Source organism: Mus caroli, chromosome X (assembly GCF_900094665.2).
Source record: "Mus caroli chromosome X, CAROLI_EIJ_v1.1, whole genome shotgun sequence".
Taxonomy (NCBI): domain Eukaryota; kingdom Metazoa; phylum Chordata; class Mammalia; order Rodentia; family Muridae; genus Mus; species Mus caroli.
Genome location: NC_034589.1, coordinates 93310664 through 93324199, shown reverse-complemented (window position 1 = coordinate 93324199; position 13536 = coordinate 93310664). Strand labels below are relative to the sequence as shown.

At 46.0% G+C, this 13536-nt stretch overlaps 1 protein-coding gene across 1 annotated transcript in view; it reads right to left on the bottom strand.

Annotated features, from left to right (window-relative positions):
• Positions 1–11001, bottom strand: part of Stard8 (StAR related lipid transfer domain containing 8) — a 70934-nt gene extending 59933 nt beyond the window's left edge. The window contains exon 1 of the mRNA XM_029473210.1: positions 10771–11001. Within this exon, the coding sequence (XP_029329070.1) occupies positions 10771–10815 (45 nt within the window). The 5' untranslated portion in view covers positions 10816–11001. The remainder of the gene's footprint in view (positions 1–10770) is intronic.
• Between the last annotated feature and the right edge of the window lie 2535 nt (positions 11002–13536).

Here is a 13536-nt window from a genome sequence, read left to right as displayed (position 1 = left end):
ATCCAGTGCTTTCCCTCCCACCCCCTCCTGTCCATCTCCCCTACTCGGTCTCATGTAATCCAGGCTTCGTTCAAATTCAAGGATTCTTCTACCTTCACTAAGGAATTGCCACATCTACTCCCACTTTAATTTTGCTGTCAGTCCTGATTGATGTTTATCTGGTAGCTAGCTGAAAGCCTCATAGTATAAGATGGAGTGTGACCACCTGCATGCTGGTACAGTGGTACTTCTTGTCTCCTGCTTGTTGAACATATTGCTGCAAGATCTGGGAGTTCTGAACCCAAGAGCCATAAGGGCAAAATCAAGACGACAGTCACTCTGAGCTGGAAGTGGTGGTGGACACCTGGAACTCCAGCAATCTAGAGATTGAGGCATAAGAATTGCAAGCTTAAGGCCAGCCTGGGTAAACAGAAAGACCCTAAAGCAAAAAAAAAAAGTAGTGATTTTTATCTCTATTATGTTTATTCATTCCCTAATTCATTTCCTAGATATCCCCTCGGGAGTAGGCCTTATGCTAGGAACTCGGCAACTGAGACAAATCAAACAGAATTCCCTCTCTGTGAATTCAAGCTACATGTCAAAGGTGTCATATGTTCAACTCTTACCAACCCCACTGCAGAAAGCTTTCTGGACTGAGCAGATGAAGTCATTTGGGAGTTGGGGGGAGTAGGAGGATACTTTGCTACGAGGCCCTTCTCAAAGCACTTGGATCAGGTCTTGAAGGCAGACAAAGGGGCAAGAAAGCATGACAATCAAAGGGTAGAGCATCGAGAAGGGGAAGGAGGGGTCCAATCAGGTTCTTTGAGAATCTGGAACTGCCAGTAGTCTGGCTGGAGAGTAGAGTATCAGATACAACCAGATCAGCAAATAGGCCCCAGATTATGAAGGGCTATGTTAGCCTAGAAGACCATTAAAAGGGCCTAAACAAAGAATGAAATAGATTCAAGCTGTAATTTGCTGTTGTTATTTGGTTGGTTTGGTCTGGTTTTGGTGGTGGTGGTGTTGCTGCTGCTGTTTGTTTGTTTGGTCAGTTTGGTTTGTCCTTGGGTGTTTCTGTAGTCTTAATTGGGGTGTTACTTCATGGCCCAGACTGTCCTAGAACTCACTATATGGTTCAAGTTAGCCTCAAACGTAAGCAAATCCTCTTGCTTCAATGACCTAAATGCTGAAATTACAGGCAAGAACAACTATGGGCTGTTCACAGTTTTGAGGTTTTTTTTTTTTTTTTTTTTTATTCGTTGGTTTGTAGGCTGCGGGTTGACCCTAGGGCCTCATGCATGCTTGGCAAGTGTGAATTACACCCCAGCCCATAGATTTGTGTTTCAGAATGTTATCCTAGATCCGTGCTTCTCAACATATGAGGGAGTCATATATCAGATATCCTGCATATCAGATACTTACACTATGGTTCATAACAGTAGCAAAATTACAGTTGTGAAGTGGCAACAAAAATCATGTTATGGTTGGGGGTCACTACACCATGAGGAATTGTATTAAAAGGCTGCAGCATTAGGAAGGTCGAGGTTCACTGCTCTAGATATTGCATGAGGGGTAGGTAGGGCATCAGGCAAAACCAGACAGAGAGATCAGAGAAGCAGTAAGGCTCAGGATTGGGCAGAGACCTTTGGAATAGGAACGGAGGACCAATAAACAAAAAGGCTATTCACATGGTAGAAGCCAGAAGATGAGAAAATTAAAAAAAAAAAAAAAAGATTTCTGGATGGCATCTAGGTATCTGACCTGCCAACTGGATAGATGCTGGCATAAAACTCAGAAACAGAGTACAAGGCTTGGTCCAGACAATGGGACAATGGGATCCAGAACTCTCACTCATATGGGTGGAAACCAAGTCCACTACCCCATATATCCTCTCTGCCCAGCCTACAAGCTCTCCACAGCCCTTGCTCTGCTATCTGAGGGGAGACTTGCAAAGCCATTTCTCCTTTCCTTGCCTGTTTTCTTGGCTTCATGCTCCACCTTTGTTGCCCTGCAATCCTGTCACCCCTGATCAACCCTGTGCTGTAGAGCCAGGCCTCAGGCCACAGTCATGAGAGCACGTTCCTCACATTCCAGCCTCCCCCAGTCCTCTCAGCTTGGCCACACAGAGCCCTATTCATGGTCTGGCCCTCCTTTCTTCACACTGGGACTTCACCACCCACCCCCAGGCCCAGCCCAGATTTTGCCAACACAGACCATGGTTGCCATGAAAAGCAAGGTCCCCTGGCCCCTCTAGAGCTGAATATTCAGGTTCCCAAAGTCTTTCAGCTGGTAGGTGGGTATATGAATTTATCAACCTATATGTGCATGTGTGTGTGTGTGTGTGTGTGTGTGTGTGCTCAGTAAACTTGCTAGGGCTGCAGTAGGCTCTCAGTGGATGTGAGAAGCTGGGACACAAGCTGGGTCCTTAGAGAAGCTTCAAGTTTAGTATGACAACAGCTGGATAGGTAGAGGATGACATGTTGACTAGGGCTAGACTAAGCTTGTCACTAAGTCCTACATTGGAACACTTCTGTCATGGTTCCACTTTTAAACCCTATGCCAGTGTCCTGGGAACATGCACTAGTGTTTAGTTTATGTCTAATGATAGTGGAATATATAACTCTCTGTTCTATATAAGAGCAGTGGGGAGCTGGATTTAAGGACACGGGCAGTCTAGACTTCACTTGCCCCTATAATGATAGGTTCCTAGCAATTCTTATCCTTACATATAACAGAAAGGTAAAGAACAACCCTAGTTGGTTGAGAGCAATAGAAGAAATACTTCTAGATTGCTTTTGTAGAGCTCCTTTTGAGACAACCCTGCCCTTTATTTGAGACAGGGTCTTTCATAGCTAGCTTAAAAGTCACTGTGTAGTTTAGGATGACTTTGGACTCCAGACTCTCCTGGCTACTGGAAATGACAGGTGTGTGTCACCATATCTGGTTATAAATCACACTCCAGATAGAATACAAAGCTTCATGTCTGTTAGACAAGCACTTCTTTCTGAGCTGAGTTACATCCTAAGGCCCCTCAAGTCTTCTCCTAACTCCCTCTACTGTATTGCCGTAGCAGGCTAACAGCCAAGCTGGGAAGAGAGTAAAAGAGAAGCTACAAGCCCCAGGGGTTCCCTAGATAATCTCAGGAATGTCCTGTCCCAAAGATTTGACTTTCCCACCAGTCAACACAGATGTTTCTTCCTGCCAAAAGCTTGGGAATCGTTTTAGGAAGAACAGAGCAGACTTAGAGCGAGTCTTATCTCCAGGCTTCGAACTAGTGTGACCAGAGGTGGGAGGAGAGAGTTGGGGATAAGAAGGCTAGGAGATTGTTTAAACAATTCACTTCCTGAAATACAAGGTGATAGCATCGGTATTTGCCATCATTCTTTTGCTTCCACAAGATACCTTCAGCAATAGGCTTTCCAAAGTCAGAGGGCAGAAAGAAATGGCAGGTGTATACATTTCCTTTATTTTACAAGAGAGACAAAGGAGGGCCCAAGCCATGGGCTCAAGAACATGCAGAGTAGTATATCTTCTCTCTTCATATTGACCCATGTTCACTGAACATCTACTATATGGCAGGCTTTTTCACATATACCATTGCTGCAATCAGAAAGTAGAGTGTATGTTCTTCCCTGAAGGGTAGGCAAGGAAACTGTGGCACAGAGGAAGAGGCAGAGGTGGAGCTGGGGTGGATTGCTTTCAGTTACCTCGTTGCCCCACCACAGCTACTTTTCCCCTCCAGCTCTCTGAGTGATCCAACTCGGGGCACAGGAAAGGTCAGAGAAGGTTGGCCTGTGACCATTTCCAGGGCCTCAGCTCCATTTTCCAAGTGCATGACTTCCTTCTTGCTTTACCTTGGCAGCCCCAGCCTCAGAACCACCCACTGGCCTGGCATGTATGCATCCTGGCATCAGGAGCACAGGTGGCCACCAAACGGCTGGACAGAGAGACGGGGTTGAAGAATGTCCCTTCCCTACCCCCCTGGGAAACCTTTTGCCTTCAAATCCCAGTACAGGCCATCTGGGCCGCTGATCCCTGTTATTTTTACCACTGATTTGAAAACATAAGCCAAACTCTGGCTTCCATAGCTTCCTGGACCTCCAGCTGTTCTCAGGCCCTAGGGCCTGCTGGAAGGAATGGTAGCCAATGTAGGCTCTTTTCCCTGAGCCCTAGCTCCCTTTCTTTCTCCCTAGGGAACTGGAGTGGAAATCACTGACATTTTGGGAGCAGTATTTTATATCTCATTTGGTGGTGGTGGTGATGGTGGTGATGGTGGCATGTGCATGTATCAGAGCAGGAAGGACTCAATAACCAACCCATCCTTCAAATTTTGTAGGCAGAGAAACAGGCCTAGATTACTTATAATCACAGTAGGCTTGGTAAGTAGATTATTTGGATTGAAATGTCCAAGGTCACAACATAATAGCTTGGGTAAGTTTCCTAACATTCCTGCCTTTCAGTAAATGAAGATGACAGTACTGTCTTACAGGGGAATTGCTATGATATATTGGGCTAATAGCCAGGAAAGACGTAGAATACTGTGTGCCCCGTGCTGTGTACTTTATAAATACTAATGAGCAGTGGTTGGAACCTTCTTTAGTTTTTAGTCTATAGCAGCCTCCATTTCTCCCCTCAACAGGCCTAATGTCGGGTGCACACTCCACTCCACCGCCATCCACACTTCACACACTTCAGCATCAATGAAGCTGAAGGCAAAGTTGGGGGTCAAAGAGATGAAAGTGTTAACGACATGTCTTCTCACACTAAACCCCTGCTCTTTTTTGACTACATTGGGAACATCAAAGTAGAACTTCCACATGGAAGTTTCAAGGTCTCGGGATGAAGGTTTAGCTCATTGGCAGAATACTTGTCTAGCCTGTAAAAGGCCCTGGATTCCATACTCACCACCAACACAACTTTATCAATGACTCTCGTTCTCATGTATCAATACCTCCTTCCCTTACCATTCACTCAAAACCCCGAGACCCAGGGGAAAAAAATCCTGAATCTCTACCTCATTCTTTTCCTGTTTCCCTGGAGATTTTTTTCAGTCCTTTTCATCAATAGACCAAAACTTGAGATTTGGATACATGTGCCAGGATCTTATTTATGGGTTCCTTGGCAACTCCATGAAGGAAGTGCCTGGCTCAAGAAGGGCCCAGGCCTAAATACAGCAGCTGTCCAATGCTTTTACCCCACTCAGCTATCCCCGTTCTATGCTAAAACATTTTTCCCAGAAAGCTTCACAGAGAACCTGAAAACTAAACCACAGCTCCTCTTGAGCTCCATCTAGGCCAATAAGGTCCCCACTACCTATTTTCTTGCTTTAGCTCATGATCCCTTAATTCACAAATCATTGGCTTATGTTGGCATCTAGTTGACTTACAATAAACTATGTGAGAACAACCCCACAGTATAGATTATTTACACAAGAGTTGAGAGTCAACACTCACTACTCAGCTAATGTAATAGTTTACTTGGCTGAAGAGTTCTGCACAGAGAGCCCAGGAGTTGAATCCTCTATTTGTAAGACAGACTGCTCTTTTAAAACAGTTTTCTTATGACTTGGGTATCTATGTCATAATTTTTTTGGATCCAATAATTGAGGTAGCCACGTCTCCATATATGGTCTGCATATACGTAGCTCTAATGTACACATACACACATTACCAGAAACTGCTTAATTATCCTGTGGAATGTAGAGATAGGATCCAGAAGTCTGAAATCCCTCCCTAGCTCTGGGACTTTGTATACATTTGTGTATACTTGAATTCTTCACATTCTCCTTGCCCCTCTCCCAACCAATACACAGTGCATGTGATAGCTATCTTGTTTGTATAGATAAGGGCAAAGGAATGGAAAAAGCAAGGGTTTCCTGGAGGCTCAGAGGAGAAATCCTGAAGCATTGTCACCCTTACACCTCATATCCTGCCAGGGCAATTTGCACAGAATGAGACGCTATGAGTTGATATAGGGACAGAGAAGACCTGCCCCTATGCACATTCCATTCATACATACACAGTGTGCATATGTTTATATGTGGTGACAACCTTCATTTACCCACCAGGAAGGAGTCTGTAGTAGTTGAAGGAATCATGGGTAGAGAAGTCTTTAGCACACTTGGAAATCTCATAGACATTAACCAGCCAGGTATAGTCTAACATGGGTCATATGATCAAGCACATATAAGAATGCATGCTCACCTCATGTGCATGTATATATGTGCATGAATGCAAGACTGTGTGGTGAATGGGAAATCTCACTGTCATGGAAACAAATGTTTGAAGAGCCACATGGAGCTGGTTGCTGAGTACAAACCTATCCCAGGACTTAAAAGTCTCAGGCAGGCCAATTGTCCTGAATTCAAGGCCAGCCTGGGCTACAGAGTGAGACCTAGTCTTTAAAATCAGTCTTTAGCAAACATAAAGAGAAAACAGTAGCCATGTAGAAGTCCCATGTGTACTTAGAAGAGAGCATTTACGAGAGAGGGTGCTTGAGACTAAGCACATAGGTGAATTGGGGAGAGCCCTCTACACATACGCTCAGTGCAGGAGTGCAGTGCACGGCTTTAGTACATGAATATAGTGGTTGGGGCAAAGCATGCTGCGTCGTGTGACAGACGCCTGGCTGGTTAACTTCACTGAGCCTTCCCGGTGTACTAGAGACTTCTCTAGCCAGGATTCCTTCAACTACTGCAGACTCCTGGTGGGTGAGGGTTGTCATCATGCATGTGCACTAGATACATGTGGGTGAAATGTGCATTGTCTTGTTGATACTTCCACCTAGCACTGCTGTTAGACTTTACCATATTTAATCTGCATTTGAATTCTGTAATGTAATCAGTAGGGAGAATACAGTGTCCTGACTCCTCATATGACCTTGGGCACCTCCCTGCTCTCCAGGCTCTGGTGTCCTCATGAATAATTTGGAAGGGGGAAATGGGTGACTTCTAAGAGCCTTTCATATCTGAGAGTAGGCACAGTTATATATTTAAGATTTAAGAGGAAAGAAAGGAGAGACAATGGGGAAATGTGACCCTCTCAAAAGTCACCCAGAGGTGACAACAGAGATGGAACTCTACCTATTAGAGGGGTATCCTCTAGGAGCTGGTATGCTCAACTGTAACAGGAAGGGGAGACATAGCCATGCTTATTATGGGCACAGTACCAAGCTAAGTTCTGGGAGAGAGCCAAAAGTCAATGTCAAAGAATCGAGGAAGTGACTAGGATAACCATATGGAGGAGGGTCTTCTGCAGGCTTGATTGTACAGAGAAATGGCCAATAGCTACCTTCCCAGCCATGCTGACTGCAGGGAAGACACATTAGGAACTGTGTACTGGGCTCATTTCACACTCCAATGCCTTTGCTTAGGATATCCCTAAACTAGAGAAACCAAAGACTGGCCTCTTTGCACCTTTGTGTATCTTCTGCTCCTGGGTTGTCAGCCTCAATTACTGAATTAGTCACTCCTGTTCCTAGACCAAGGCAGGGTCAGAGCAGAGAGCCTAGGGATAATGGCGACAAAGGATTAGACAAGATCTGAGGTCCCCATCCTCACTCTCCAAACAGAGAATAAACCCTGCCCTTGTGTCAGTCACGCCCAGTGTGCTGCTTGGAAATCTGCTTTAAGCAGGACAGGCTCATGGGGTCCACATAGTTTCTTTGAGCTGCCAACACAGGCAATGTACTTCTATAGGCCTGTAGTCTGTGGCTTACAAAGGTCATGTGCAAAGGTGCATAGCTAAAATGCATGCACAAAGGTTTATGGTGGAACTTAAGCCCAGTTTGTCTGGTTTCCTCTTCCATTCTTTGACTCATGGGGTACAAAGGTATTGGAGCTTGGTTTCCTTACCAGGGCTCCAAGAAGGCAGAACTAGATGATATAACTAATAGTTTGGTTTTTTTTTTTTTTTCAGCTACAACAGACTCTGCACAACCATTAACCACCTTCAGGCTGTTTTTCCACAGTTGTGTAACTGTTCATGGGGAGGCCTGGCTCAGAAAGGGAGGGTAACTCAGAGCAGCACTTTCCTTTGAGAAGGCTGACAGGTCCAGAGCATCCAGCCTTTGACTGGGGTCTTAAAATGACAGCGTTCGAAGGCAAGGACAAGAGGTCCAAGTTAAATATATGTCTGACAAGTTGCCTTTTAGCCCCAGCATCTAATGGTATATTACCTTGTATCTCTTACAGATCATATATGACCACAGGACTACTGCATTTCTCCTACCCTCACCCCCTCTGTGTGTGTGTGTGTGTGTGTGTGTGTGTGTGTGTGTGTGCACACACAAGTGCATATGTGACCTTATACTCTACATAACTTTGTGGATATGTCTGGATATATATATCTTTATACATGTGCTTGGAAGGGTATGCAGTTATATGTGTGTGTATCTACATCAGTGGTTCTCAACCTCCCTAACACTGCTACCCTTTAATTCAGTTCCTCATGTTGTGGTGACTCCTAACCATAAAATTATTTTTGTTGTTATTTCCTAACTGTAACTTTGCTGCTGTTATGAATCATACTGTGAATAGCTATGTTTTCCGATGGTCTCAGGTGACCCCTGTGAAAGGGTCATTAGACAACCCCCAAAGGAGTTGTGACCCACAGGTTGAGAACTGCTGACCAACATACTTGTATATGTGTGTTATCTGTGTATGTACCTACATTCGTATGTTTTTGTATGCCTTCATACTTGAATGATATGCCTATGTGTGTGTGTGTGGCTAAATGTGCACAAATGCACATATATGTTTTGTGTTCATGGGCATATCCATGCATGGAATCATAGATGCGTCTTGTGCATGAGATGGGGATCTCTGACCTTCCCTTTAATTTCTCTAGTCCAGTGGCTCCTAAGAGACTGTCATGAATCCGGGGGGTTGCTGAGCACCATGGGCTAACGAGTACGAAGGGATGTAATGTAAGCTCATGTCAAGCACCTAGCATAGTCCATTGATGGGAGAGTAGATGGAAAACATCTCAGGCATCAAACACCAAAGTCACTTTCAGTTCCCTTCCTTCATTGTCTTCATTCTACCTACCTCCCCCCTGATTCCTCCCTCTCCATACCCAGCACCATGGCCATTGCACCTCTCACTATTCTGGCCCCTCAGTGGCTCCTTCCACATCACCCTCACCTGCTTTGGATGCTGGAGTGCTCTCTTGAACCCACCCATTTAATTATATGCCCACCTTCTTGAAATCAACTCCCCAGACTCCTAGACGTCAAGATTTCACAGGTAAGGATACTGATTTTTAAAAAAACATTTTTTTAATTTAATGAAAACAGACATTGAAACATTTCTCAGTCTTCTTTTATAAAAGAAATAGCATCTGAACCCTGAACTCAATAGTTTCCAACTAAAGACTAGTTCATTGAGTTGAATTAAATTGTATTTACAAAACCTGTACATTGTCTTTGCGTTTCTTCAATTCTACCATATATAAGCAAACCTTTTCACTAAAAAAAAAAATTCCCAGTAAAAGAAGACCATTAGCCCCCAGATTAATTTCAAACCCTCTGAGAGGTAGTCCCATTTCCTACTCTCTGGGCCCCTCTTTTCCAACGTGTCACCGTGGGATGTGCCCTACCCTCAGCCCACCAACCATGCACCAACTTCCAGAGCCAGGACCCTCTGCCAGTTCTTGCTCATGTAGTTCCCTCTGTCAGGCATGTCTAGAACCTCCTGCCCCTCTTTGTGGCCTGACAAACTCTTCTCTTTCTTCCACCCTGATGCTCAACCCAGATGTAACCTCCTGTGAAATCTGTCCACGTCTCCGTGGATGGAATGGGGCTTCCCTTCCTAAGAGCCCCAGCGAGTCTTCTGTCCTATCTTATAGTCGGCCTAGTCGCTCCTGTCTTCCCAGGAGCCTGTACTTGGAGGAGCTATATCATATCAAGAAAAGCATAGACATTAGCGTCCAGACTCCCAACTGTGCTGGTCATAGCTGAGTGATGTTGTAAGTATCACTTAGCCATTTACAGTGTCTCTTCCACAACTATCAAAGAAAGAAATTACTGGGTAGTGGTAAGGGTCACCCGGGTCTGGTGCATGCAGATACTAAATACATGTTAGTGTCTTGGTTCTTGAGAACAGAAATTGCATTCCACATTCCCATAGATTCTGCTGTGTTCCCACATTTCCCATGACCAGGATAGAGCAGGCCTTCAACAACTATTTAGTGCCTGGCTGTCTGGCTATATAGTATAGTGCTTGGCATGGAATGAGGGTTTGATGAACATCTGTGATGGCTCTCATTCTCTCTTGAACGACACAAGCCACACCCTTTCTGTCTTATGTAGCTCCCTGGTACCTAGTGCACAGTAGATGCTTGCTACATGTTAATGGATTTCAAAATTAATAATACACACCATTACTTATGTGGATGTCACATGACAGGCATCATGCTAGAAACCTCACACCCTTGCTCTTTATATTTGCAGATATTTTACTATGTAAACAGTAGCAGCAGCCTCCTTACCCTCCTAGGTCAGTTTAACTATCTTCATTCTAAAGCTGGAAAACTGAAGCTCAAAAAAGTCAAATATTTTATCTCTGTGGCAGACTTGGGAAGCCAGAGACAACTAGCTTACTTGTAAAGTTCGGAGACTCAGTCAAGTGACAAAGGGCAGGGGTTGAATCTAGCCTTATCTGGCTCCAAGAGTTAATTAAGCCTAGTTTTGGAAGCTGACCAGGCCTTCCCAGTCATCATGCAATGGGCTCAGCTGCCTGCTTCCCCGTGAACAGGGGGGCCTTAGCTGGGCTGCAGCTGGGCAGACACTTACCTTCACTTTCCTGAAGCAAGCCCAGAAGACATCCAGCAGAGGCATAGTGGGGCGTGAGAAACTGGAGGGACTCCGGCAGGGCTCTGCTAGGCGTGAACCCTCTATCTAGGGGAAAAGCCAGAAGAGACCCAGGGCTCTATGAGAGCCAGCCCTATCCCTGTGCTCCATCAGTGGCACTGGGAGGGGAGAGGCGGACAGCAGCAGCAGCCTGATCAGCTCAACAGCTCAAGGGCAGGCCCCTCCTGGAGAGTGAAGGGAGGAAAAGACTGGAAAGAAGGAAGGAGGGAGGGAGAGAGGCTGGCTAAGGAGGAGGGACCAGGAGGCGGGTCACTGATTCAAACTCCGCACCGTTAGCCAGTTGGCTGGGACAAACAGCGACACTGATTGAAATTCCCTGAATATTAGTTTCCCCAGCCTGGTTGTCCAGACTGTCTACTTGGCTCACAGGCTCATCCTGCTACCTGTGAGTTGGTTCACTGGCCAGATTGCCTCCTGGCCTTCTAAGCAACATATAAGCTGTCCCTGGGGGCTCCAGGCACAACCAAGACCACATGGAAACGGTGGGTAGTGCCGGGAAGGGACTGAGGAGCAGTTCCTGCACTGGAAAAACAAGGAAGGTGTGAAGCCTGTGGGTGGAAGGGGGTGGGGTGGGAGAGCCTGTGGCCTTGGACATCCTTCAGACTGGAACTCTGAGCTCTGCATCAGGGTGTTCATTTTCCAGCCCAGTTCTAAAGCCATCAATCTTGCCCCAGTCTGGCACCCTGCAGAGGCCACAGTCTTCTGGGTCTTCATGTTCCCAGCCTGTGAGAAGCAGGGTTAGTTAGGGGTTTCATTTTGTTATGAATCTGAATCTAGTTATGGCAAGTCTGGGGAAACCCTGTTGTGGACAAATGTGTCTCTCAGAATTCCTGGGTGGCCCCTGAGAGCCTGCAGAAAGTCAGACCACACCCCTCAAACAGCAAAGGGCATTTCATCCATCCTCCTGCCTCAGGGCAGATCAGCTCTCCCCTAGCTCACATAGGTTGGGCGTATATGTTTTCATGAAGTTCTTCTGAAGAGCTGATGGCTTCCTTCCTTTATCTGCACTATTCCAAGAGCCCTTCAAGTCTTGAAATCTAAACTTGAACCCGGTGGATGTTATGAAGTCAGTTCTATTAGCAGGAATAGAGCAGTGGGCAGTTCTGGAGGCTTTCTGGGCAGGAAGCCATTTAGAAAACAGTGATCCTTCCACAGGGCACCCACCCTTCCCTAGACCTCAGAAGGCAGGGTGCCATGGCTGCTGTCCAGAGGCTCCCGGGGACCCCATGGCACAGAGCCAGGCTTGGGTCTCAGGCGCGCGCGGGGGGGGGGGGTGCCTGTCATCATGAATCCCAGAATAACTCACTCCCCCAGGCCTCACTTCCCTTTCAGAGGCCAAATTGGTGCAGCAAAGGGTCAAGTTCTGAGATCCTGAAAGGTCCCAAGCCTGCATTGGGCAAATCTTTGTCTGCCTTTAAGGACTTTCCTCATCAGTGGTTTTGTCTTGCAATTCATTCAGAGAGTCTGCTCCTAGATGTGTTTACAACTTACCCTGTGACCTCAGTTTCCCCATGTACATCCCGAGGAGGCTCCAGAGCTTTCCTCCCACTTCTCCCCTAGCTCTCGTTCTGAGAGTTACCTTATGTGGGGTCTGGTCAGAAAGATAGCAAAAGCTAAGTAAGACAAGCGGCTCCTTCTCAACCACCTCCAGTTGAGTGCAGGGCTGAACAAGAAGCTCTGCTACATAGCATGGCCAGCCATGGCAGAGAGAAAGCATTCTTTTCAATATGTATCCTGTCCCTCCAGCCAGAACCCTGACTGTGGACTGCTATGCAACAACAGCTATGGGCTAGAGTGTGGCTGCTTCCAATGACTGCATAATCCCTTGCTTTCTGGACTTTATCTCTGTCTTTAGATTCAGACGCTGGGAGGAAGTGCATCCCCTGTGGCTTTGGGTATGTATTCATTCATCGAGCAATAGTGCACAGCATTCCACACTGACCTTAGAAAGCCACAGACTTCCTTTTCAACCCTGACCTTCCAAAGGACTGTAGCCCTGAAGTGGTCAAATCCCATGAGCTTCCGAAATAGCCTGCCCAGATTCCAATCCAGTTCTGTTACTCTCTAACTGGGTGGCCTAAGCCTGTTAATGCCTTAGTTTTCCTATCTGTACAACAAGAGATAATAATGGCACCTATTTCACTGGGGAGTTAAACTGAACGAGGTGTAGGATTTAGAACTGTGGCTAGCATAATTTAATTTCTCAACAAATTTTATTAGCCATTACTGAAGAAGCAGATGCTTTGAAGCCTGGCAGACTTAAATCGTGAGTCTATCTTCTAGCAGTATATCACAGCCCCATCCCTTCTCTAAGCTTAGCTGTGGCTTCACACTCTTGCTGCTAGGAGATAGTGAGATAATGTGTTTGGGTTCCATTGAGCACTTTTTAAATGTTAGTCCCTTCCTCCTTCTTCTGTCTGAGATGCTCCTGGTTCCTTGCCTCTAGAAGAACAGTGGCAACCTTGATTTGGCAGCATCCTTATGTGAGTTCAAATCTAATTCCTGCTACTATGGGTTGTGAACTCTAAGGTTTCCTGGTTATATTGGGAGCATGGAAATTAACCATCTCCTGGGGGGTGTTGTCATTATGAACGAAAGAACAAGGGGGCCTGATATGAATCGAGAGCTTCTATTCACACAAGATCTCAGTTCTCGAGACCAGCACCGCGGTAGCTAGGGCGCAGGGTC